The following is a 26922-nucleotide window of genomic DNA, read 5'->3' as shown; positions in this document are numbered from 1 at the left end:
TCTCTCTCTCTTCCCTTCTCTCCTTCCTCTTTTTCTCCTCAGGCAAACCTCTCCCAGCCCTTAAGTAGGCATGGGCTGCCAATCCCGGATTGCCAGGTGGGCACTGCCCATAGGCCCATGCATATGCAAGCAGCTGATGATCATTGCGTGATCAGGCATAAGTCAGACTTTAGCTATAGGAGTTGATGACTCTATGCTGCTCGCTACACTCAGGACCTCTGGAAGAGCAGTCAGTGCTCTTAACCACTGAGCCATCTCTCCAGCCCTATTGTCCCCATTTTAGCCATTGAGGAGCCTAAAGTCCAGAGGAGAAAATACTTTACAGGAAGGACAGAGACTAATCTTGAGTTCACAAAGCCAAAGCTCAACCCTGTGTACCTGGGTGTCAAGCGCTGAGAACCCTTTCTACCTGACCTGCAAGGATAAGCAGGTTTATCCATTTGTTGGTCTCCCAAAGCCCAATGTGCTTGTCACCCAATACTCTCATGAACTGCAACCCCAGGGCACAGATAAACCCTCCCATAAGCAGCTATGATGATCAGAATCAGTTCCTGAAAGTCCCCCTGCCATCCTTACTGTCATCCTCTGAGGCCAGGTCCTGCTCAGCACTGGCATAGGTGCGCAGGAACTCAGCGAAGGCCCCATCCCGGTCTAGCAGCTCCTGGTAGGAACCCATCTCTGATATCTTGCCGCCACTCATAACAATGATGACATCCACTTGGGGCAGGGAGCTGATGCCATGGGTGACCAGGATCCGTGTCTATAAGCAAAGCAGAGACCTGACCCCATCAGCACCATGAAGGAAACTGTCACAGCCCTGTAGATACTAGAGGTAGCTTGGATCTTGAGACCCAGTGGCATTCCTCAGGTCCAATGGTTTTGGGGACACACACACACCACACATACACAATATATCTCTCTCTCCTCTCTCTCCTTCTCTCCCTCCCTTCCTCCCTCCCTCTCACTGTCTCTCTGTCTCTCTCTGGAGGGAGCACCCTGTGTCAGGCAGAAGCAGCAGGGGACAAAGCCAGCAGAGCCCATCTTGGACTCCAGAGAAGGAGACAAAATGAACCACAGGCTAGAACCAGTGCTGGAGGGGGCAGTGTGAAGAGAAGGGTAATTCAGAGAGTTGGGAAGAACCATTTGAATAGGAAACTCTAAGAGGGAGGCAAACACCACCCAAGATTGTAGATGAAGGAACTGTGAGGTAACCACACAAATCTGCATTTGACAGTCCCACTGTGTTTGCAGTGCTAAGAAGTAAATTCAAGTCCTGTGCACTTGAAGCAGGCACTCTAGCATTGGGCTTCAGCTGCAGCCCTTGTCTATGTACGCCAGGTTATTCCAGCCCTCTAATCTCGGCCTCCCCAGTGCTGAGCTAACAGGTGTACTCCACCATGCCTGACTCTGTTTGTGTTTTGCACAGTAACTGTCACTATCTTTCCACTCAAACAAACCCACCACAAAACCTGTCTATGTTACGCAGTTCTGCCTGTGCTGGCATGCTGAACAAATACATGTGGACAGACTATCAACAGATGATAGTCTCTTCTTCAAGAGCCAGGTGGCAACTGCCATTCTTTAGAAGTTGATACTCACAGCATACCATCTCTAAGGGAAAGGGTTGGAATATCTGCTTTGGTTTTGCTGTTTTTCCTCAAATCTCAGCATTCCTTCCTACACACATTGCTACTTTATAATCAGGAAGAACCAGTATATTCCTCCATCATTCTAAAAAAAAAAAAAAATCAAAACAAAACCCAGGATTACAGCCTCTGTATCCTCTCTGGCTAAGGCTGGCTGAGTCACCTTCCTGGCCCAAGCTCCACCCTCAGCCTCAGCCCTGCTTTCCACAGGGAAGGAATGCCAGCTTTACTGGAGGTCTGTGTGGTCTCATGAGGAAGAAAGGTCCTTTAACCAATGAGGCAATGGATTCAAGTGACGACAATAACTCATCCTATAAAGACCCGGTAAGATACCTGCTGTGGGGAGCTGACAGATGGTTAGTTCATAAAGTGTTTGCCATATAAGGACCTGAATTTGATCCCCAGAATCCATGTGAAAAAGGCAGACATGGTGGCAGACTCCTGTAGTTCTGTTGCCAGGCAAGCAAAGACAGGAGGATCTTTTGGGGCAACATAGTTTAATCGGTGAGCTCTAGGTTCAGGGAAGAGACCTTGTCTTAGGAAGAGACCTTTTCTTAAAGAACAAGGTGCCTGAGCAAGGACACCCATGGTTGACTTCTGGTTTCTACCTGCATACACATACATGCATGCGCATCAGTACATACTGATTTGTGTGTCAGCTTGACACAAGCTAGAGTCATCAGAGGAAGGAGCCTCAGTTGAGGAAATGCCTCCATGAGATCCAGCTGTAAGATGTTTTCTCAATTATGACCAACTGGGGAGGGCCCAGACCATGGTGGGTGGTACCACCTTGGGGCTGGCACCGGGTTCTGTAAGAAAGCAGGTTGGCTAGGCAATGCTGGCGCATGCCTTTAATCCCAGCACTAGGGAGGTAGAGGCGGCCAGATCTCTGTAAGTTCAAGACCAGTCAGTTCTACAAAGTAAGTTCCAGGACAATTAGAGCTGTTACACAGAGAAACCCTATCTCGAAAAAATTGAGAGAGAGAGAGAGAGAGAGAGAGAGAGAGAGAGAGAGAGAGAGAGAGAGATCAAACAGGCTGAGTAAAACATGGCCTCTGCATCAGCTCCTGCTTCCCTGCCCTGTTTGAGCTCCTGTCCTGGCTTCCTTCAGTGATGAATAACGATGCTGAACGCAAGCCAAATCAACCTTTTCCTCCAGAACTTACTTTTTAGCCATGGTGTTTGGTCACAGCAACAGAAACCCTAACTAAAACACATACATATTGTGCACACGTGAGCACACACACACACAAAGCATGAAGGCAAGCCCAAGAATTGAGGACTTGTCCAGAGCGGCACTGCCAATTAACTGAAGTCCTGGTCCTGGGAGATACCTTGTTCTTCAGGAGGCCCATGGGACCAACCACCTTCTCAAAGATGTGCTTCCCAACATGCGCATCCACAGCCGAGAGGGGGTCGTCGAAGAGGTAGATGTCGGAGTTACAGTACACAGCTCGAGCCAGGCTCACACGCTGTTTCTGGCCCCCTGACAGGTTCACACCCTAGGAAGACAGCGATGAGAGTGGGCATCTTGGGATCCTGAACAATCCTAAGGGACCCCAGAACCATACAAAACAAGAGTGGGGACAGAAGAGCTGCTGAGTGGGGTGCCTGACCCCCAACAAATGCTCAGAGAAGGGAAGCAGACAGTTGTGTCTGCTGGCACAGGTCTATCGGCCCAGCTACTCAGAGGCTGAGGCAGGAGGATGGCAAGTTCAAGACCAACCTAGGCAACATCTCAAGTGAAACATAAAAAAAGCGCTGAGGACGCAGCTCAGACCAAGTGCCTGGCTGCACAATGGTCTGGGTCTGATCTCCAGTGCCACGAGAAAGAGGAGGTGGCGGCAGCTCATGACAGCCTACAGAAGCATCTGTAGAAGACACGGTGGGTGTGGCAAAGATACTACTTTTTGTATATCTGTTATATTATTGCACTGCAGCTGACATCACTGCTGTTGCTGTTAGCAGCCAGTCTGTGGTGCGCTTCACTCTGAGCTGCTGCTATTCCTATTGCAGCCACATAGAGAAGCTGACTGCAGCCAGAGTGCTGAGACACAGCCAGTAGTGTGGAGGCAGGGTTCAGCACTGAGCAGCAGCAGTGACCACCACCATGACCACGTGACCACAACAGCAACCACCACCATGACCACGTGACACCTACTGAATAAACTGCCCAAACCTGTAGAGATGGACGCTCTCTTCCTGTGCAGCCTGCCCAGACACACTGTCTTCCTGTGCTAAGGCTAGCCCTGGGCCTGCCCAGACACACTGTCTTCCTGTGCTAAGGCTAGCCCTGGGCCTGCCCAGACACACTGTCTTCCTGTGCTGAGGCTAGCCCTGGGCCTGCCCAGACACACTGTCTTCCTGTGCTGAAGCTGGTCCCAACACACCTATCTTTTCTTTGCAGTGCTAGGGATGAAGCTCAGGGCTTTGCACATACTAGACAAGTGCTCGACCACTAAGGCACACTGCTAGCCATTTTTCGTATTTTATTTTCAGATGGGGTCTTGCTTAGGTGGCCTCAAACTCATGATTCTGCTGCCTCAGCTTCCTGCATGCTGGGATGATGGGTCCAGCTACAAAGGTCCCTTCCAATGGCCCCTGGACACAGCTTACTGACCTGAAGGCAGATGTAGTACCCAAGATTAGTCAATTCTTGACTCCCTCCAGACTTTGCCACTAAAGCTGGAGGGGGACTGTGGCAGAAATTACTGCCAGCCTGGCACCAGAGGGTTAGCAAGTAACTCCCACTGGTCCATATCTGGCCTAGCTCCGGAGTAGGCACACAGTTCTAATCCACCCTATATGTTACATACACCTTTTGTTGCCCTATGTGAATCTTGTCTGAGAGTTTCCCATGCAAAGTCAATGCAAAACTTGGTTTAGAAGGAACCCGGAAAACCATGGTACCTCATGAATCAGGCATTTGCACCTGGCGTTGTATTTTTGGAAACTTCATTCGGTTTGTTTTGAGATATGGAAATCTACTAGTTAAAGTGTAAATATAGGGAAAAGATAAAGATGCTGGGAGGCAAAGGGTAAGGCTTTTCACAGAGACTGAGGCTAAGTTTGCTCTCGTGTGTCTCTGACCCCCGTGAACCACACACCACGCTGAGTTATCCACAAGGGAACAGTCCGGCATCTCCGAGTACTAGATCTCAGCATTTATAAAATGGAGCAAGGCTGATGAGCAGGCTGCCTACCCACAGCCTGTCCTGAAAACCCTGGCAATCCTGCCTTGGATCCCACACAATACTTAGACCCTTCAGTTTAGTTAACACCTCCAACCTGCCAAAGACATCATGTATCAAATAAACAAGGTGGATGGATCTTGGCTGGAGACTGGGAGCACACAAATCCAGCTCTCCTGAGAGGTCCCTGTCACTGTGAGTGACTGCAGTCCTAGCACATATACAGGACAACCACTTGCACCGAACTGGGGGGCACACCTAAGGCCCTCTTCAACAGTGGGAGTGCAACAGGTTGCAAGAGGGACACAAGAACCTCTGTCTCTTTGCTATGTGACTCAATCACAGGCAAGTCCCCTAACCTCTCTGAGCCTCCCTTTTGTCAGCCGCCCATCAGGGATCACATGAGTTGCTGTTCAGATGACTTAAGTTAAAAATGTTAGCATGGCAGCAGAGTGAAGAAGTGGGTGTCAGCTAGTCCAGAGCTGTCTGCATCGTCACTCACAGACACACTTCCAAGGTGCACTGGATGACTGACGAGGAAATAACTACTAGTGTCTTGTGCTGTGTTGGGGAAAGCACAGCACACCTTTTTATTTTTAAGAGTCTGAATCACTATTTGAAAGGATGCCACTTGGGAGGCTGTTGACACCTCGACTCAGACCACAGCAGCAAGAGCCAGACGGGACAGACCCTTACCAAACCCACAGGGCTTGGCAGAAGGAGCAGAGCCACAGGCTGCAGACAGCAGGTGGAGGACAGAATTTTATGTGAAAGGCTCTGACAAAGTGCGTACCTGTTTGTTACACAGCAGCAACTGACAGTGACATGCTGTACCCATGCCATAACTCACCTTCTCACCAATCTCTGTCCGGTCCCCACTGGGCAAGATTTCCAGATCTGGTAGGAGGGCACAGGCTTCCAGCACTGCCTGGTAGTAGCGTTCCTTCAGGGGATGCCCAAACAAGATGTTCTCGCGGAGAGAGTCGTTCTGAATCCAAGCCTGCTGGGGCACATAGGCCACAGAGCCCTGTGTGGCAGGTAGTGGAGAGGAAAGACAGACAGACTTGATGAAAAGATAGTAGCATACACCTAGCTGCAAAAAGAGTCGGTCACCTAAAACACACTGCAAGGGCAAGAAGAGAAGGGCGTTGACCCAGGGGAAATCACAGACAAAAAAGAAATTGAATCCAGTTCTTTCGAGGGACAGAAAGGCTGGCTTGACTGGACATGGGTGACTCAGGCGAGAGCAGGGCAGGCAGGAAGGCAGTGAAGGGGACCAGTTCACAAAGGGCTGATTTCATGCCCACCTTTATCAAAAAAGGCGGTGAAATGCCACAGAGGGTTCTAAAGTAAGGGAACAGAAATCAATGACCTAAATTTGGACCTAAAATTTCAGAAAAATGATTCTATTGCTATTCTAACACTCCAGCTCCTATGAGCCCTAATTGTCAGGACACCCAGTTGTAAACCTCACAAGATATTCAGCTGCAGGCTGTGTCTTCCAAAACATGGGGGAAACTAATGTTTTCAACACACTTTCTGAAATTACCAGCTACAAATAGTTCTTGGACTCGAAACATCAGTGCCTGGGATGGTAGAAACCCAGGAATTAAGAAATGCAATGCAACATAAATATCCAAACATGATGAGCAATTTCCCTTTGTCAACCTTGTTCATGTTGCCTGTCCACTACTTGGAAGAAAAACAGGACACATCCATAAGCAACAGGTATTTGCCTGGACCCAGAAACTGTCCACTTATGTCTAAAAGGGCACCGAATCAGCAAAGAAAGGATCTGAATTGAAAGCAAACAGTGACCGAAGTCCACATCCCCAAACTTGAGTTCCCAGAAGAGGATGCAGGGGACAGACAGGTCTAGGCAGACACATCTGGCACAGGCTGGCTAAAGTAAAATAGTTGGTGTTTTGTTTTTCCTTTCTGGCCTCTCCAGAGGCTGCTGTAAGGAACTGATTTGCACAGCAGGCAAAGATCTCAGAGGGAACAAGGTGCTCATGGGAAGGGCTCAAGGGACTTTTTCTTTTAGCAGCCTGTAACGCTTCAAAGTTCAGCTCAGCTCAAGTGTGCTGCACCTCAAATCTCTAATTCCACACTCTTCCCCTCCAGGCCCATAGTAAGAACTCAGCTAACACTAAGGATTCAAACTGTGTTTCGTAGACCAGGCTCTGAGATTATTCTGGCCACATCAATCAGCACTGGTTACATCCTATTTACAGGATGAGACACAAAGATTCAAGATTAAGAAGCCAGAAGGTTCGTTCCATCAACAGGAGCTACAGGGTGAAGTGAGAGTGGAGGAGTTTTCACCCTCCCTCCGTCCTGACATTTTCAGGTAGATGTATCATGGTACTTTGGTTAAATTCACCCTAGTGCCCCTCCCTCCAACAGGCCCCGTTCTGGAGATCACCACAGGAAGTGAAATAAGGCAAATTCAGAAGGTGGAAGCCACAATGCTCTCTCCTCTGCAGCGTATCTGGGTGTTCACAGCTGTTTACTGAGCAGCTACCACACTGCACACTAGACGAAGAGCTGGGTGGGGCAAAGCAAGGAGTGAGGAGCAGAGAGAATGGAGAATGGGGGGGGGGGCTGCTCCCTTGGACAGTTTGTGAGAGACACTGGGCTGAGCCTTCCTCCCAGACCATCTCTCCCCAGCCTGGCCCCATCCTACCTTGAGAGTCACGTGTCCCTCCACCTTGTCCATCTCAGCCAGCAGGGCTGACAACAGAGATGACTTCCCGCAGCCTACCTGGCCCACCACAGCCACAAGAGCTCCTTCAGGGATGGAGAAGTTGATGCTGCAAGGACACAATGAGGAGCCTGAATCGCAGTCCCCTACGCTCTCCAGCTGTTGAGGGTGGCTGTGAGTCTGTGCCGCAAGGTGGACCATGGCCTGAGGGGCTCAATGTAAATGCATCATGAAGCCTGGCCAACACAGTCACACAAGAGATGACGGAGGGCAGTCACCTCTTGGTTTACAACACTGTTCCCAAAAACAAACCCCCTTCAGTTGAACTCAAATTCTCAGGCACCTGGGACGGGCTGAGAAAATCCAGAGGACAGAATACCAGGGTGACAGGCCAGGCCTGGAAGAATGTTCAGGACTCTGAGGGGCTGAACTCCCACAACTCAGGAGGCAGATCTCTACAAGTTTGAGGCCAGTCTGGTTCTAAGTTAGTGAAGACTACATAGTGAGGCTCTGCTTAAAAGCAAGTGCAGAAACATGAGCTATAAATTCTACAGGTAGACTGGCATGTCTCCTGCAGCTGACAGCTCGGTACACTGGCCTTCATGCTCAGGTGGGGCACACAGGCATCCCAGGCCCCCAGGCAAAGGTCCTTCTGATCCCTGGGCAAACCACATGCATCAACTACTCAATTCTTTTGTGTAGGCAAACATGTGAGTGGGTTAGAGGGCAAGTCAGGTGTTTCTTGGGTGCAGACACCTTGTTGTTTAGAGACAGAGTCTCTCACTGGCTATTGGGCCTGTTTCTGCCTCCCCAATGTTGGGAGGACATGGGTGTCAGCATGCTAAGCTTTTGCCACACGGGTTGAGGACCACATTCATGTCTTTGCACACTGAGTCAAGTCACCTCAGTAGCCCCTAGACCACTCACGGCTATTGAGTCTTTTGTGCTGCACTGTGAGGGGCAGGGTCATGGGACCACCCTGTGCAGGGCACCCAGGGAGGCAGCTCCTCCCTTCCTCCAAGGGAGACCAGGATATTCTTACAGGCTAAGGAGAGGCAAAGGTTAAACATAAAAGGTTGGGGATTCAAAGTGGCAGGTGAAAGGACCAGGGACCCTGAGTGCCAGGATGTGGGGAGTGCAGTACAGGCACAGGAAAGAGATACTACAAAAGAATCAGGCAAGATTTAAGTCAGTCCTAAGGAAGATCTGCCGGCTCCTGAGACCTTCTCAATTCCCCAAACCTTGTGACCCAGAAGCATGACTTCCTGTCACAATCAGAAGCGACACCTATACCAAGAACCTTCTGAGTTGTTCCTCACAACAGCCAAGCAGTTGTAATTGAACCCTTTTCCAGATGGGTAAACTGAGGCTCAGAAAGACAAAAGTTAGAGTCACAGAGGTGGGGAGTCTGCCTCCCAGGCTTACCCATTCAGTGTGGGAGATTCACCCCTAGCCCATGTGAACGTTCCATTCTTCACAGTGATGCTATTCATCCCCCCACCTAGAAAACATCAGAAACAATATGTTAGGAATCACGCATGGCAACAGGCACACATTCAGATGTCCTGCTCTGGTCTCCTGCAGGGGCCTCACTGGTTACTCAGTGCTTGAGGTCACCCTCCTTGACCTCAGACTGGAAGTGGAAGGAGAAAAGAGTTGTACCCTCATGGAAACCTCTCTCCACCAAGGTAACTACCATCACACCCATCAACACACTCCAGGTCCTAGGCTGTCGTTTAGTTTAAAGCTAGAGCCTTTACCCTGCAACTCTTGGATCCTAGGACAGCTTTGCTTTTTGCTCCCTTCTCTTAGCCATCCCAGAAGGTCAATCTTTCTACAACTTCGGGGACAATCAACTGAGAAAACAATCTAGGGGAAACCTAACCCTAACCCTAACAATGCCTACACTATAAGGTTCCAATTCCTGAGGGTTCTGCCCTGCTCCATTGACTTTGTCTCCCCTTGTTTTCCTTTTACTTCTGTCTTTTTTTTTTTAAGTCCACGAATTAACAGTCACCTTTAAAGTTGTCAGAAACACTTCTAAGGTAAGTTCCATAGACAAAACCCCCTGGTAAGAGGAGGTTGTTAGTTAAATTAAACTACCTGCAGCTCCCCAAGAGGTGGGAGCTGCACCCTCACAGAAGAGGAAGTAGGCTGTGCCTCTCCAAGAACCAGCCAGAAGCTGCTGCAGTCACACTGCACCAGCAACCTGAGCTTCTGTGGGGCAGACAGACAAGGCTGCATGGTTATTGACACCCCAGAAGCAGGACTGGTAATGACTCAGTGGCACTTGCAGAGAATTGCGCACGACTTGGCTGTAGGAGCTCTGATGGCTGTCTTGGCTTGGGAGTCCACAGTGTTCCCACACCCAAAGAGCCTGAGGACAGCGGAAAACTGAGCAGCAGAGTTCCAGCACCTGCTCGGACTATAGTTCTCAAAAAGGGACAAGGAGATACGTGGCAATGCCTGGAGACAATTTTGCCTGTCACACTGGGATAACTGCTATGATATGTGGTAGGGAGATGTCAGGGACACTACTCAGCACCCACAGGCTGTCCTCAACAAGAACTGTGAGCCTCAAGCACCCACTGATAACCTTCACAGGACAGCAGTCACCGGTGATACGCCCACTAGGCTCCTGGCACTACATACACCTCACCATCGATGGCCAGACACTGTCTTCATTCCTGTTTACTGGGCTCTGAGCCAGAGGGTGTAAGTTTGAACCCCAGCGCTATCACTTCCCAGCTGGACAGTCTCTCTGAGTCTGCTGGTGGCACCACCCTGGACCACTGCAGTAGTGGGCACATGCACAAAGAGGCCTGAGAACAAAGGCTGAGAGTAGAGCAGGTACTCGGGAAATCTCAGCCCCAAACTTACCTGCTGGGTGCCCAGGCTGATCCTGGCTCCTACTCTAAGGCTCTACACTGTGTGTTCAAACTATATAAACACACCAGAAAAGGTTCACCACTGCTGGAGCCACCAGCAGTGACTGCAAAGATCCCAGCTCAGGGCCAGCCAGAAAAATCAACTAGTCTATGTATAAGATACCTGGCTGGGCCTAATGGCACAGTCTTGTACACCTAGCTGTTCAGGAGGCTAAAGATCAAATATTTGGCCAGTCTAGGCAACTTAAACCCTGTCTCAAAAAGTAAAAAGTAGACAGAGGCTCAATAGTAGAGCACTTGCCTAGCTATGTGTGAAGTCCTGTGTTTAATCCCTAGCAATAAATTAATCAATCAATTAAAAACATCCAATGAAAGATCCAATGAGGAAAAAGAAATTCTGAATGCATAGACACAGGCAGAAGCAGAAACTGGGCTACTCCTCACCCAAGACAGAACCAATGCCCAGGTTGAAAAGCCCAAAGTTCTCAATCACAGTGAAGGAGGGCAGGGACAAGAAAACAGCAAAGCCTCTTCCTGTCCCCTCTGCTGAGGCCTAGCCCAGGGTCTTGTAGGCAGAGCCAGGTCCTGGAGGGGCCAGGATAAGAACTCAAAGTGGGTAGAGGAAAGGCACCCACCATCCTTGACGGGCCACCGCTCGATGCTGTCTGGTTCCAGCTCCTCGTGAGACAGAAAGATCCTGAGACGTTTGAGGGAGACGCTGGCCTGGAGAAGCAAACACAGGGTGTGTCAGCCTAACACCTGCCAGCCTGCACCCGGTGCCCACAGAAGTCAGGATATGAAGGGCATACTGCCTCATGCAGGGGGACTTGGGAAGGAAGAACCTCAACGCTGGCAGTTTGACTTCAACAAATTACTGAGTTCTGGGACCTAATTATGGACAGACAATACGTGATGCAGTGCATATGGGCAAAGGGTGTAAGTTTGCTTAAAAGTCCTTCAGTTCAGGCCAAGCGGTGGTAGTGCACAGCTTTAAACCCACCATTGGGGAGGCAGAGGCAGGCAGATCTGTGTGAGTTCAAGGCCAGGCTGGTCTACAGAGTTAGTTCCAGGACAGCAAGGCTCTTACACAGAGAAACCGTGTAAAATCAAAGAAAAAGAAATCCTTCAGTTGAGAAGAGGGATAGATGGAAACAGACAGAGAGAAAGGGAGAGATGTCCTCAGAGTTTCCAAAGAGCGGATCAGGACACAAGAGAGAAAGGGAGAGATGTCCTCAGAGTTTCCAAAGAGTGGATCAGGACACAAGAGCAGAATATGAAATTGAAGAAGCAGGCTAAGACCTGTGTTTTTTAAATACCAGCTAAAAGAGGCCATAGGAACATAGAATATTCCAGAAAGATTCTCTGAGATTAAAAGGTAAGTCTTGAGGTAAAAATCCATACCTCCTAATCCCAGAACTTCTGAGGCCAAGAGGTAAAGAATATGAATTCCAAGCCAGCCTGGGCTAGAGTTGAACTCTAGGCCAACCTAGGCTACAAAGCCAGGCATTCTGTGTTTCTTTCTCAGGGTGGAATCAAATGACTGCAGACCGCTGAGACAGGAGCTGTGGTGACCCCACTGGGTCCTCCACAACACAGCAACATGAGCTACTTGAAAAGGCTACTCAGTCAGTCAATCAGGGAGGCAGTTTGGGTCCAAATGACACTGAGGAATCTGTGTGTACCATGGCCCTGAGTCTCCATTCCCCCTCCTGGCTCCCTGTCACCCACACACCTGCACAATTTTGCTAATGACCATGCTGACAGCTCCCATGCCCACTCCTGGTCCCCACTGTCCCCCACACGTCTGCATGATGTTACTGGGACCATGGGAGGATTCTGAGAGCCCCTGTGTTACCCTTCCAGCCCCCTCTGTCCAATACACACCTGCACAATGCTGCTGATGACCATGGGCAGGATGTTGAGTGGGAAGCGCAAGATATTGAACAGGGCTAGGGACACGAAGGCTTTCTTTGCATCTAGGATGTTGTTCTCATCCACTGTCACATAGACAGCAAAGGTCGACAGAGCCACCTGCAAACAGAGCAAAGCATTGAATGAAGAAGTCAGGGCTGCACCATCCCCAGAAGGGGAATTCAGTCAAGTCACACCTCTCCTTGAGGCTTAAAATGTAAAAAGCCCAAGAAGGGTGCAAAGGGGCAGGTGCAGAGGCAGCATTCCTGCATCATAAAGAATGAACCAGAGCCAGGCAGCAGTGGTGCACGCTTTTAATCCCAGCACTCGGGAGGCAGAGTCAGGCGGATCTCTGTGAGTTCGAGACCAGCCTGGTCTACAGAGCTAGTTCCAGGACAGGCTCCAAAGCCACAGAGAAACCCTGTCACAAAAAACAAAAAAAAAAAAAAAAAAAAAAAAAAAAAAAAAACAGAAGGATGGATAATCAGGAGCCAATACCTGGTCACTGTGGTTAAGTATTCCTGGCATGCAGGTGGCCTGGAGTCCATTCCTAACAGCACAAAACTGCAGCTCAGGGAGTAAAGAGCACTCGTGGCCTGCATGAAGCTCTGAGCTCACCCCAGCACTGCATGAACCAGCTAGAGTGGAGCATATCTGCAATCCCAGCACTGGAGAGGAGCCAGGAGTGAAGCTTGATTAATAAAAACTCAGAGACAGAAATTGAGGTTCACCCTGAAGATCAGAAAAGCAAAACAGCCACTGGAGGATCAGAAACATAAGGTATCCCCAGCTACAGAGGGAGTTCAAGGCCAGCCTGGGTTATAACAGACCCAGTTTCAAAAAACAACAAAAGTCAGAAGTCCCAGCAGTGAGGATGGAGTTTGGCAGACTGGTCACACTTCAAGGACAGTTGGTAGTGTCTTTTGGTAGTTAACTTCATTCTTTGTCTGGAGAAAGAAAAGTCCTGAACAATCCCAGAGGGTGACTTGGCTCAACAGGGGTAAGTACCTGAAGACTATGAATCCGCATGTCCTGCCTTTGCTGCTCAGAGAGGAGACATCCTGGTGCCATCTAATAGGTAGCCACAGGGTCCCTTGGGGGGAGGGGTCCTCGAGGACATAACTACCAAAAGCAATTCGGAAAAGCACATATATGGCAGATAGACAAGCCTGGTCTTGGAGCTACAAAAGGCTGGACATAACCTGAGCAGGAGCAGCCATGCATGCACATCTATGCCATCTCAATGCCTAGGGACAGGTCTGTCCTGTCCCTTTAAGAGACAAGCCCCACTCACTTCCTCTGCTTCAGGCCTGAGCTCTCTTCCTTTCCCTCTCCAAAAGAGGTGGCTGCTGTTGTGGTTCCTCAACTCTCCGCTCTCTGGTTCGTTCTCTCTCTCTCTCTCTCTCTCTCTCTCTCTCTCTCTCTCTCTCTCTCTCTCTCTCTCTCCTCTTCCTTCTCCCCTTTCCCCTTCCATAACCCACTAAATAAATATTCCACCTCTCTCTGCATAGTGTGACTATGGGTCTGTCTCTCCATGCCTAGGACCCGCTGGCCCTCATGCTCTGCTGGCCACTCAGGGGCTCCCTTCTGGGACCCAACTGCCTTATGGCCTGCTATAGTCTCGGGACCCGCTACCCACCACCACTTGGGGAACTGCAGTGTGATCTCATGGCCTGCTGCCCACTGCCACCACTTGGGGGCAGTGCAGCGTTTTTATTTAAACCATTACACTAGGAGCCAGTGGCCCTATTCACCCAGAGTACATCAACTGTGTGGCCCAATATAAGGCGTGGAGTTGACACACCTACAAAGAGTGCCAAGGCAACTGCTAGGTGCAAATCCTATAGGGTCACCTGGTTTATTTCACTTTACACTCTTGGCCATGTTCACAAGGACTCCATCCCTGCCAGTGAAGAACCAAAGTTCCTCCATTTTTGTCCTCCACCTCCATCTTGTATCTTGTGTAAGCTATTTCCTATAAAACATTCCAGTCCTCAGAAATGGCTGGGGCAAAAGTAACAGGGGAGTCATCTTAAGAGTACAGATAACCGCAGGCAGAAAGTCCCCACCTGAAGGTCAGCTGATAAGAAAACTTGACAAGCAACAGGTGTGGTTGGAAAATAAAATTTGTGAAAAGCCCCTAGACACAGTCAATCAGGACTGAACCCATCACCACACCCTGCTAGTGTAACTTTTCTGGGTTTTAGCTTTAAATAATGCCCTCTAGAAGGGCAGGTACCTCCTCTTGCTGCTGCTGCTGCTGCTGCTGCTGCTGCTGCTGGGGCACCAGTTGCTTTGAAGAGGTCCCTACTGGCTTGTATTGTGCACACAATAAACCTTGCTTTTGCATTTCAGTAAATCAGTCTCCCTGGTGATCTTTTGGGGTCCCCACAGACTGGGCATAATGTCTAGAAGCTTGGGTCTGATGCAACCAGCAAAGAGACCTGCTTTCTGCTCTGCCTGTCAGCAGACACAGGGAAGAACTATCTGGGTTCTGTGGCCAAAAAGGAAGGCAGTGCTCCTAAAGCCACCAAATCGATCATGTGGGTGGTTCCAGAGGGTAGCCCCTTCAGTACAAGCAAGCCTCAAAGATTATGTTTTAGATTTGAGGCATATTATATATGTTTTTAACCTTATTTTATTATATTTTTTTATGTTTTTGAGACGGGTTCCTACTATGTAGTCCTGGCTGTCCTGGAATTCACTATATACAAGAAGCTAGTCTTAAATTCAGATATATATGCCTCTGCCTACTGAATGCTGGGATTAAAGGTGTGTGTCACTATGTCTAATTAAAATTTATTTTTTTAACTCACCCATTAAAAACTGTAAATAGGGGCTAGAGAGATGGCTCAGTGGTTAAAAGCACTGACTGCTCTTTCAGAGGACCCAGTACCCTCATGCAGCTACCAACTGTCTGTAACTCCAAAATCTGACATCCTCACACAGATATATATGCAAGCAAAATACCAATGCACATAAAATAAAAATAATTTTTTAACTGTACATAATAATGAGGTGTCATGTGAAGCTTTGACGCACGAACTCAGGTCATGCATCCCTCAATCACTTCTCTCTCCACTGCAGGAAAAACATATTTTTTACTCTAGATTTTCCAGCTGGACCAGACACTATTCTGTTGGTGCTGTGCTTCCATCTAATGGTAATTTAGCAATGATCCATCACCCTCTTCCCATCCCTCTCCCTCATGCAAATGTGTTTACTCAAAATCCTCAAAAAATTCCACGCAACTAGAATATTACTCGGTCATTAAAAAAAAGAAGAATGGCATGCCTAAACATACTATTACATGAATGAAACTTAGAAATGACACCCTGGGTGACAGAAATGGAAAGTCACCTCAAACAGACAACTCTCCAGAGACAGGAAACAGATTGATGATTGCCAAAATTAGTGGGAATAAGGGATTGTGGGCAACTTGAAACACGTATAAGGTCTCCTACTAGGTAATGAAAATGACTGCTGAGCTTGCTACCTACTGGAAAAAGTGTGAAGCTATATGCTAACACGGGGGCATTTCTCAAATATGAAAAAACTTAAGAGGAACCAGTGAGAGAGCTCAGCAGATAAAGGCACTTGCTGCCAAACCTGACAACCCAAGTTCCATCCCTGGGAAACACATAGTGAAAGGAGAGACCCTACTTCCACAGGTGTCCTCTGACCTCTGCATATGCCCCCATGGCCGTGCGCTTGGCACATGTATGTACGCACGCACACACACACATTGTAATAGTAACAAAACTAAAGTCAAAGTGGTCTAGTGTAAAAGCCTGTCCTGGCCAGCCCCAAGACCTACATTGCAGATGTCATCCTGTCATTGGTCTATCCCTTCTTCCACTCATGTGTGCTCTCACTTCCATGTCAGACCCACAGTCCTATGCTCTACAGGAAGTGATGGTCACACAAACAGCCATCATCTATTGACCAACGCAGGCCTAGAAGCTCTGAGCATCAAGATCTAGGGATACATACAACTAGCCGGTTCTCTGGAGTGGTGTTTGGTAGTGCATAGTGGTTGAGACTGGCAGGCAGGTAGGACCAGGCCTGGACATTCCAGCATTTAAAGTCAGATTTCTTTTTTTATACATTTTTTATTGATATTTATTGAGCTCTACATATTTCTCTGCTCTCCTCCCTGTCTCTCCCCCCCACCCTCCCCCAAGGTCCCCATGCTCCCAATTTACTCACAACATCTTGTTTTTTTCTACTTTCTACTTCTCATGTAGATTATATCTATGTAAGTCTCTCTTATTGCCTACATTGTTGTCTAAATGTCTAAGTACTCTGGAATTGTGGTTTGTAGGCTGGCTTTCTTTGCTTTATGTTTAAAAACCACCTATGAGTGAGTACATGTAATAATTGTCCTTCTGTGTTTTGGTTACCTCACTCAAAATGATGTTTTCTAGCTCCATCCATTTGCCTGCAAAATTAAAACTGTCGTTATTTTTTTCTGCTGTGCAGTACTCCATTGTGTAAATGTACCACATTTTCTTTATCCATTCTTCAATCGAAGGGCATTTAGGTTGCTTCCGGGCTCTGGCTATGACAAACAAAGCTGCTGTGAACATAGTTGAGCACATGCCCTTGTGGCACAATTGAGCATCCTTTGGATTATACCCCAAAGTGGTATTACGGGGTATTGAGGAAGGTTATTTCCTAATTTTCTAAGAAATCGCCACACTGACATTCAAAGGGGTTATACCAGCTTGCACTCCCACCAGCAATGCAGAAGTGTTCCCTTTTCCCCACAACCTCTCCAGCATAAGTTGCCATCAGGGTTTTTGATCTTGGCCATTCTTACAGGTATAAGATGGAATCTCAGAGTTGTTTTGATCTGCATTTCTCTGATGGCTAAGGATGTTGAACATTTCCTTAAGTGTCTTTCAGCCATTTTAGATTCCTCTGTTGAGAGTTCTCTGTTTAGGTCTGTACTACATTTTTTATTAGATTATTTGTTCTTTTGTTGATCAATTTCTTCGAGTTCTTTGTATATTTTGGAGATCAGACCTCTTGTCTGATGTGGGGTTAGTGAAGATCTTTTCCCATTCTGTAGGCTGTCGTTTTTTCTTGTTGACCGTGTCCTTTGCTTTACAGAAGCTTCTCAGTTTCAGGAGGTTCCATTTATTAATTGTTTCTCTCAGTGTCTGTGCTGCTGGGGTTGTATTTAGGAAGTGGTTCCCTGTGCCAATGTGTTCAAATGTACTTCCTACTTTCTCTTCTATAAGGTTCAGTGTGGCTGGCTTTATGTTGAAATCTTTGATCCATTTGGACTTGAGTTTTGTACATGGTCATAGATATGGGTCTATTTTCATTTTTCTACGTGTTGATATCCAGTTATGCCAGCACCACTTGTTAAATATGCTTTCTTTTTTCTATTTGATATTTTTTGCTTCTTTATCAAAGATCAGGTGTTTGAAGATGTGTGCATTGATATCCGGGTCTTCTATTCAGTTCCATTGGTCCTCCTGTCTGTTCTTAGGCCAGTACCCGGCTGTTTTCAGTACTGTAGCTCTGTAGCAGAGTTTGAAGTCAAGGATTGTGATGCCTCCAGAAGTTCTTTTATTGCACAGAATTGTTTTGTCTATCCTGGGTTTTTTCATTTTCCATATGAAGTTGAGTACCGTTCCTTTGAGGTCTTTGAAGAATTTTGCTGGGATTTTGATGGGCTAAAGTCAGATTTCTGTCAGCATGATAGAACTGAAGTAATACAACTTTCGATCACTCATTCATGCACCTACACATGGGTACTGTGCGGATACTTTATGCCAAGGCCCTCTGCTCTGGAGACAGGCATAACCTGACAAGCTCTGACCTGTAGAGCAGTCGTCATTATCCCAGGGGCTGGTGATTACTCTGCAGAAGGTCCAGGCCAAATAAGAGCAAGCAGCTCACAGATCACCTAAGACTGTGCTTTACTCTGCCTTAGAAAAGAGTACCAAGTGACAGACACTAAGCTCTGAGCCCAGAACAAGAGGCAAGGCCTTCCACCTCTCTCCATCACTACAGGTGAACAACACCCATCCTTGAAGCAGGAGCCTGCAGTGGAAAGGCAGTACAGACCACATCCTTTCTCCTAATGAAGGTAGAGTCCCTTTGCAGGGCCCGGGGTCCTGCTGACAAGTGGCCTCAACTGTTTCTTGACAATAGGTTCAGCTGACTATCTGGAGGCCCAGCATTTTCAGCCTTCTCTGCTGCTCTGGTTTCAGGGTAAAATGCCCCACAGGCTCATGTGTTGGGACACCTCTCCAGCAGGTACCACTGTCTGGAAAGGATATCAACCAGGCCTGGCTGGCAGATATCAGCTTCCAGAGGAGGCCTGACCCTGCTTCCTGATCCACTAGGATGGGAACAAGCCATACTGAAAGCCAAGCTCCCATTCCGCCACAGATGCAACACAATCCTCAGCACCACAGTGCACTGGTGTCCGTGAAGCAAACTAAGTCCTCCTCCATAAGTTGTCTCTCTCAGAGATTTTTGTCACAGCACGTAAAAAGGTAACATACTGAACCCAGCCAGAAACCAAGGGACAAGGTCCAGAATCTTTCTCTCTAGTACTTTCTGGCTTTGGAATGGAGACGAAGGAAAAAGATCTTTGAAAATAAGAAATTGCACGTTCTATCAAGGTTGCCGTCAACAAAGCAGGAAGCAGTTGGACATCCGAAGAGCATTTCGATATCAGATATAAAGATACAGAGTTTGGAGATTGCCCCGTTGGTTTTTGATCTTTCTTTGGTCTACCATTTATTTCCTCACTGTGCTCCCTTCTCTACAATTTGGAATAGTAATGTAAATTCTGTACATGTGTGTGTGCGTGTGCGTGTGCGTGTGTGTATCTTACAGAGGGATTACAGTTAAAAGATTGCCAAGCATCTCAGAAGAGACTGAACTTTGAAATAAGTTTGAGACTGTAATAGACCATGGGAACTTTTGAAGTTGAACTAAATGCATTTTGCATTAGGTTGTTACCAGTTTATGGGTGCAAGGGAGTGGCATTACTAGGAGGTGCAGCTTTGTTAGAGTGGGTATGGCCTTGTCGGAGGAAGTGTGTCAGTGTGGGGGTGGAATTTGAGGTTTCCTATGCTAAGGGTACCACCCTGTATTTCAATCTACTTCCTGTTGCCTTCAGGATGTAGCACTCTCTGCTCCAACACCACATCTGCTTCTAAGCCTGAAACGACTAGAAGGGCTGGGAGTGAGGGGGGCAACAGATCAGAGCCCTGACAGAGACCAGACCTTATTTTCATTTCACTGAAACGGGACAGAGCTGAACAAGCAGGTCTCATGAAAACCACAACTTATGGGTGACCATCAGCAAACACACCCACAAGCCCTTCTGCTGGCTCAGGAGGCCCCCAGAAACTTCTGCAGGATAAAGACAGCTTTTCCTACCCTGCTGCTAGAAGATCCCTAACCACTAGGACCTTCTGCCAATCAGGCCCCACACTAATCTTTCCTCTACTAATCAGCCCCAGATCAATCCCTCCTCTTTGGAATTCCCCTAACTCTGCTTGGGTTTTCTTTTTGCTTTGTTTTTCAAGACAAGATTTCTCTATGGCTTTGAAGCCTGTCCTGGAACTAGCTCTTGTAGACCAGGCTGGCCTCGAACTCACAGAGATCCGCCTGCCTCTGCCTCCCAAGTGCTGGGATTAAAGGCATGCGCCACCACCGCCCGCTCCCCGCTAACTCTGCTTAAAAGAAGCTTGTGACCTTCTTTGGGGGTCAGCAAGTACAACCCCAACGTTGGGATAAAGTGACCTTCTTATTGCATATATGGCTGTTGGTCTTCTTTGGGGGCTTCTCTCAGACCCTGACAATTGGTGCATTGCCAAGGAAGGCCCCCCAGAGACTCCCATCACGTTGAGAGTTTAATAACCCAGCCAGCCAATAAGTGAAGTGGCCACTCTTTGTCTTGGTCTGTTCTGTTCCTTGTTCTGTGGTCTAGGATTTTCTTCCCTCTTGGAGACTCAAGTTAACTGAATCTGGAGACCAAGGTTTGCCTGGCAGATGTGCTAGACACTAGAGGCACCTCAGCCACGTGGGTGCCGTGAGACATCTGGGACTCACTTGGTAGGGACAACTGGGTCCCATTGGGTGAACTGAGACACAGGGTCCCTTTTGGTTGAACTGGGACACAGGATCCCTTAGATTGAATAGGAAACACAGGTCATGTCTGTTGCAATACGAAACTCCCCAAGGCGACATTCCATCAGCCCTTTCTGGTTCCTGGTTTCTTTTTCATGTGCCATACTGGTGGTACATTTCTATCAGTGTTATTTTCGTGTTTCTCTGTTTGTAATGTTACCTCACTACTTCTCTTAGGAGTGGGTCAGTCAAACTCAACGTCCTCCTTTGAGTCTTATTTTGGACCATTTCAAACTTTCAAATCCAAATCACTGACTTAGGGCTAATTGTCTGGAGGGGGCAGAGGCACGCTAGATAAGGGCATGGCAGGACTTTGGGTCCCTGACATAGAGCTTGCGATTGGTCATTCTGGTGGTCCGTATGGGGAAGCTGACAATCTTTTCTTGCAGGATGCTGACTGCTAGGCAGGCGCTCTGTGCCTGTAAGCTGCCCTTGCTGCTAGCAGCTGCTGTGCTACACCTTCTCTTTCTTCCAAGTCAAATTCTTCACGGGCACCAAGGTCCTTGCTGCCAGTTACTTCCCCCTTAACCCTTTCCTGTTCTGGCACTGACTAGGAAAAATTATGCTTTTGTTTACACACACACACACACACACACACACACACACACACACACACACAAATGTGTGGGTTTTGTTCATTCAGATCCAATGGGTTATAAATATTTGTCAACATTTAGAGGGGTTGGTTACTAACTATCATTGGTTAGGGTAAAAAAAAATTACTGCTAGTCTTGGAGGTTTCTTATTAGTATAGGTTTTTATGTAAAATTATTTGTTATGATATATTTATTTTATTTTAAATATTTTATTTATGTTATTTAAAATATTATAGACATATAAAAGAAACTACAAAAAGGATTTTAATAAAAGTTTTCACATTGTCTAAAAAAAAAGCACTAAACTAAAATAGTAAAGAAAAAAGGGTTGTCTACAGTAAAAATCTCTGACTAAACCAGAGGGGCGGAGAAAAACCCCTGAGGAGTACAAGGCCAGAAGATGTATGAGATTTGAGCACTTTATGTTAATTCTGGTTGGTTTTCTTCATTTAAAAAAATAATAAAGCTGATTCACAACAAAATGTTTGTGTTTGGAGTGTGGTCTCTTTAAAAGGGGGGGGGGGGCAGACCACAGCCTACTGCACCCCTATACCCTGTCTTTCCTTCTCCAGGCGACTTGGAGGAGTTTTTTCTATCCCACCACCTTACCCCCAGGATAAGAGGTCCTGGAGGACAGAATTGGAGGGGTGCTGGTTCCCCCCACATATGCACACATTCTCAGAGGGAAGAGCTGCCAGCCGGAGCTGACTCTGGCCTTTCTATTGTGCCCTGTGGGCCAACCTGATGCTGAGGGCAGCAGCTGTCCACTTTGCCACTAAGTTTTCTAAAAAGCGTACAAGGCAGCCTAGTTGACCTGTTCGATTCTGTTCTTTTCACTCACCTGACCACATGGGATGATTGTCTCCAACTGCTCCAGGTTCTCTTCACTACTGAGGAGAGGGACCGGATCAGAACAGAGGCTTGGAAATTGGTTCCAGGCCCAGATGAAGATGGGTCACTGATGCAGATCTCATAAATGCTGAGGTGACATGACCCAATTGGGATTTCAACATGGAGAAAGATAGGGAAATGCTAAACGTCTACTGCCAGATTCTAAAGGGGGGTTTCTGGGCTGCCACAAAGCAGCCCACACATTTGTCCAAAGTTAATCAGGTATTCCAGGGGCCTGAAGAGACACCAGAAACATTCCTAGAGAGGCTGAGAGAAGTTTACAAGCCCTACACACCCTTGGATCCAGACTCAGTGGAGAATTAGTCTGCAGTCAGCCTGGCTTTTGTCAACCAGTCAACACCAGATATCCGCTGCAAACTGCAGAAACTAGAAGATTTTAAAAGTAAAAGGTTGGCTGAACCCATTGCAGTTGCTGAGATAGTATTCAACAATAGGAAGATCCCAGTAGACAGACAGGAACATGGGGCTCACAAAGTCATGCAGTCCACAGGTTAGAAGACAGGAACTGACCTTGGGAGACTCAGCAGGGAAAGGGAAAGGCCTAATGCAGGGACTGCACAACAGGCCAGTCTGCAAAAAGACCAATGTGTCTACTGTAAAAACTTGGGTCACTGAAAAGATAAATGCCCTAAATGACAGGGCTCAAAAATAAAGGCAACAAAACTGGAAAAAAATAAGTGATTAAAGGAAATGGGGCTCAGAGCCCTTCCCCGAGGCTTGAAATACCCTAAAGGTAGAGGGGGACCCCATAGATTTTCAGGTAGATACAAGAGCAGAACACTCCATTCTAAAACAAACCCTAGGCAAAATGTCACCAAAACTATCCTGGGTATTAAGGGGCTACAGGGATGAACCGGTACTCATGGACTATTCGACGATCAATGAACATAAAAAAGGGCCAAGTAACCCGCTCTTTTATGGTCATCCCTGAGTGTCCATACCCACCATTTAAAAGAGACTTGTTAACAAAGATGAGGGCCTATACCCATTTTGACCAGACTAAAATATCAATGACCAATCAAAAGGGAGAGGCACTATATTTGCTCACTTTGTCACTTGTGGATGAATATAAATTGTTTGTGCCCCACCCCCAAATCAAAGAGACAATAGAGACTTGCTCTAAAATTGGCTCCAAGAAATTCCCCAAGCAAAAGCTTGGGAACCTGGGAGCAGCCTACTGCCACTCCCCCGCACCAATACAACTGAAAGCCGGGGGCGGAGGGGGGGGGGAGATGATGACACCAACACATATCAAACAATACCCAATGCCCTGAGAAGCTAAGCTCTCATATAAGCACCTCTGAGACCTGGGTATTTTGGGCCCTTGCCAGTCAGCCTGGAACATGCTCCCTGTTGCCAGTTATAAAGCCCAAAGCCCAATTTCAATGACTGTAGACCAGTGTAAGACATCTATGAAGCACTCCACGAGGACTCGGTTGAGTACCGACAAACTTACCCTAAAGACAGCTTATTATGACCTCCTGAAAGCATCTGACACCTTGAAAGCCTCCAAGCTGCCACTAACACGTTGCTTAAAACTTTGAAAAACTTGGAGTATTGCGAGTCAACTCGGCCAAACTAAGGTTACTTAAGGTACATACTCAAGGGGGGCAAAAGATGGATGTCAAAAACAAGAAAAGAAACCATTCTGAGGATCCCAAACCCAACAACCGCCAAGAGGTTAGAAAATTCCTGGGGTCTGCTGAGTTATACAAGCTCTGGATCCCTGGGTTTGCTGAATTTTCTTGGCCTCTGTATGAGGCCATGAGATGGGGAAAGACTTCCCTCATTGGATCCTACAGATGGAAAAGGCCAATAGCTGACTTGTTCAAAAAGATGGATCCAGTGGCTACTGGTTAGTCTCCTTGCCTCCACATAATTGCAGCAACAGCTTTACTAGTTAAAGACTCAGACAAACTAACTTTGGGGAAAGCTCTTAGAGTGACCAGCCCTATGCTATGGTGGGGATCCTTAAGCTCCTCCTGACAGACGGCTCACTAATTATCAGGCTTTTCTCTTAAACCCATCCAGGATCCAATACACCCACAGCCATGCCTTGAACCCTGCCACCTGCTTACAAACCAAACCTGAATCAGCCTCTCCACGATTGTCTGGACATGCTGAGTCATCTCCAAGGGATCAGACCTCAAGGGCTGAGGTAACATGGCATACAAATGATCAAAGATCAAAGATGGTATCAGGTACGTGGGGGCAGCAGTTACAACTGAGAAAGAAGTCATATGGACAGAGGCCCTACCTCCTGGGTCAACAGCCCAGTGGGCCGAGATGATAGCTCTAACAAAGGCTCTGCAGTTGGGAAAGGGAAAAAGATTTAATGTCTATATTGATAGCTGGTATTAGTTTGCCACAATACATGTCCATGGTGCCATGTACAGGGAGAAGGGATTGTTGACTGCAGAAGGAAAGACTATTACAACGAATAGGAGATTTTAGACTTCTTACGGGCCATGTGGCTGCCCTCCAGACAGCAGCCATCCTGCTGGCAACACCACCAAAGATAGTAACACCCACATTGCCAGCATTTCCAACTTACAACGACCAAGAGCCCCAAAGTACCCACTAGTGCGCAAACACAAGGAGGAAGGATGGTTCAGGACCCAATAAATGGACCATCCTCCTTTCAGACTTTGCCACTCAGTTAGTTCAACAAATACACCAAAGTACTCACATGGGAGAAAGGAAAACATAGAACCACTTGAAAAGAGCAGATCTTAAGGCCAACACAGCAGAAGCTGCAGGCAGATGTCCCACGTGTGTCTGGTTGATACAAAACGTGGAGACAAGAGAACTGGATAGCGGAAGAGAGCAACTCGGTCCAGCACCAATTGGGGGATTAATTTCACAAAGGTAAAGCAAGGCCTGTATGACTATAAACACTTGCTAGTCTTTATAGATACCTTTTCAGGGTGAAAACTAAGCACAAGACAGCTGCCAGGCTGGTCAAGAAACTACTAGGAGAAATTATCCTGAGGGATGACTTCCCTGTGCTCTTGAGTTCAGATAACAGACCTGCATTCATCTCTCAGGCTACGGGACCAACTGGAAACTTCATTATGCTTACCGTCCCCAAGGTTAAGGCCAGGTAGAAAAGATGAACCAGACCCTAAAGGAGACCTTAACCAAATTAATCCTTGAGAATGGCAGTGTCCAGGTGTCTCTCCTCCCCTGTGCTCTCTATAGGAATCACAATTCTCCTTATACCCTAGGCCTGACCCCATTTCAGATCTTGTATGTCAGGCTACCACCCACTCTGCCTAATCTTGGGGCAGAATTACTGGCTGTATTTGATGACTAAAGATTTCTTTCCCCCCTACAAGTTCTGACTCAGGTGCAGAAAAAACTTTGGCTTCAGTTGCATGCAGTCTGTGAGAAGGCACCACCTCCTGTGCCCCGCGGGTTCCACTCAGGAGACCCGTGATCATCACAGATCTCTATGATACAGTTGCTGATTCTGCAGTTTTAGATGATGGACCTTCCTTGATGTTTGGAATCTATCTCAGAGAAGAATCCAAACATATAGAACAGCAAGGAAGAGCAAAAGGTGTGGAGGTTTCCCAAGATCAAATTCTTGGTGCAGGAGAATATGCTGATCCACAGGTCCAAGCTCTTTATGACGATGAAGTACTGTGTCTATGTCACCAAGCAGCTTTAAATGCTTGGAATAGGATACAAGATCCAGCAAAAAGGGTTGAATCATATACCAGAATTAGGCAGGGACAGAGAGAACCCTTTATTGACTTTTTGCAAAGATTAATTAAGGCTCTGGACATAGGGGTAACAGACCCAGAAGCTCGACGAATACTTCTTGAATCTCTAGCTTTTGAGAATGCAAACATAGAATGCAAAAAGATAATTGGGCCTTTAAAGTCTAGATCAGCACCTATGGATGAATGGATTCAACATATAATGAATGTTGAGACTTTGGCTATAATGATGAATCTTGGGTAGAAGTGATTTCCACAGCAATGAGGAGACATCAAACTGCTAGGTGTTTTAACTGTAGTAAATTAGGACATTTGCAAAGAGATTGCAGGCAAAGAATTTCTAGGAATAATATCTCCTCTGGGAATGACAAAAATAGGAGACCTCGGCCTTCAGGTATATGTAGGAGATGCGGTAAAGCCGACATTGGTCCAACGAATGCAGGTCAACAACAGACAGACAGGGCAATCAGATACCATGAGGAAACTCCTTGAGGGACCTCTCGCAGGCCCCCAAGCCAACAGTGGCCCAGTCATTCCCAGTCACAGTGGAGAACGTGCCTCACCAAGAAAATTAAAAGCTCCAATTTCTGCTGTAAAAAGTAATACTGGTTTAAATGATGAATAACATATGGAGAATGAGTCAAAAAATCCAGTAGGATAGAGTAAACGTATATTTTGGCAGACATCTATTAACGATCAAAGACCAAAGCTAAGAGTCTATATAAATGGCATTTTTATTGAAGGCTTATTAGACACAGGTGCGGATGTAAGTATCATTACTCCAGAATCTTGGCATCTGAATTGGCATCTTCAAGAGGTAGATGTTCAGTTCCTGGGAATTGGAACCCTATCTTGTGTAAAACAAAGCACAGGATGGGTTGAATGCACAGGGCCTGAAGGACAAATAGGAAGACTAAGGCCATATATAGCCAATATTGCAATAAATTTATGGGGCCGTGACCTGCTACAGCAATGGAATACCCAGATTAACATTCCTGTAGTTCCAGGAACTCATAATTCTGGGAAGGATATGATGAGGTATTATGGAAAAAAGTCACCAGCCATTCAGGCTATACAAGAACATACAGCAAATAACAAACTTTTAGAGGTACCAACAGACCTACCTTTAAAATGGCTAACTGAGAAGCCAATATGGATCAAACAGTGGCCTCTAGCTGAAGATAAA

At 47.1% G+C, this 26922-nt stretch overlaps 1 protein-coding gene across 1 annotated transcript in view; it reads right to left on the bottom strand.

Moving 5' to 3' along the window:
• Abcc1 (ATP binding cassette subfamily C member 1) overlaps positions 1–26922 on the bottom strand; it is a 164143-nt gene that overhangs the window by 26414 nt on the left and 110807 nt on the right. The window contains exons 13-19 of the mRNA XM_013347480.2: positions 12314–12460; positions 11065–11152; positions 8967–9042; positions 7524–7650; positions 5688–5864; positions 2981–3148; positions 577–760 (exon numbers count right to left, since the gene is read on the bottom strand). Of these exons, the coding sequence (XP_013202934.1) occupies positions 577–760; positions 2981–3148; positions 5688–5864; positions 7524–7650; positions 8967–9042; positions 11065–11152; positions 12314–12460 (967 nt within the window). The remainder of the gene's footprint in view (positions 1–576; positions 761–2980; positions 3149–5687; positions 5865–7523; positions 7651–8966; positions 9043–11064; positions 11153–12313; positions 12461–26922) is intronic.

Source organism: Microtus ochrogaster, chromosome 7 (genome assembly GCF_000317375.1).
Source record: "Microtus ochrogaster isolate Prairie Vole_2 chromosome 7, MicOch1.0, whole genome shotgun sequence".
Lineage (NCBI taxonomy): Eukaryota > Metazoa > Chordata > Mammalia > Rodentia > Cricetidae > Microtus > Microtus ochrogaster.
Note: the sequence above shows the minus strand (reverse complement) of the source record. Positions and strands in the feature narration are given on the sequence as shown.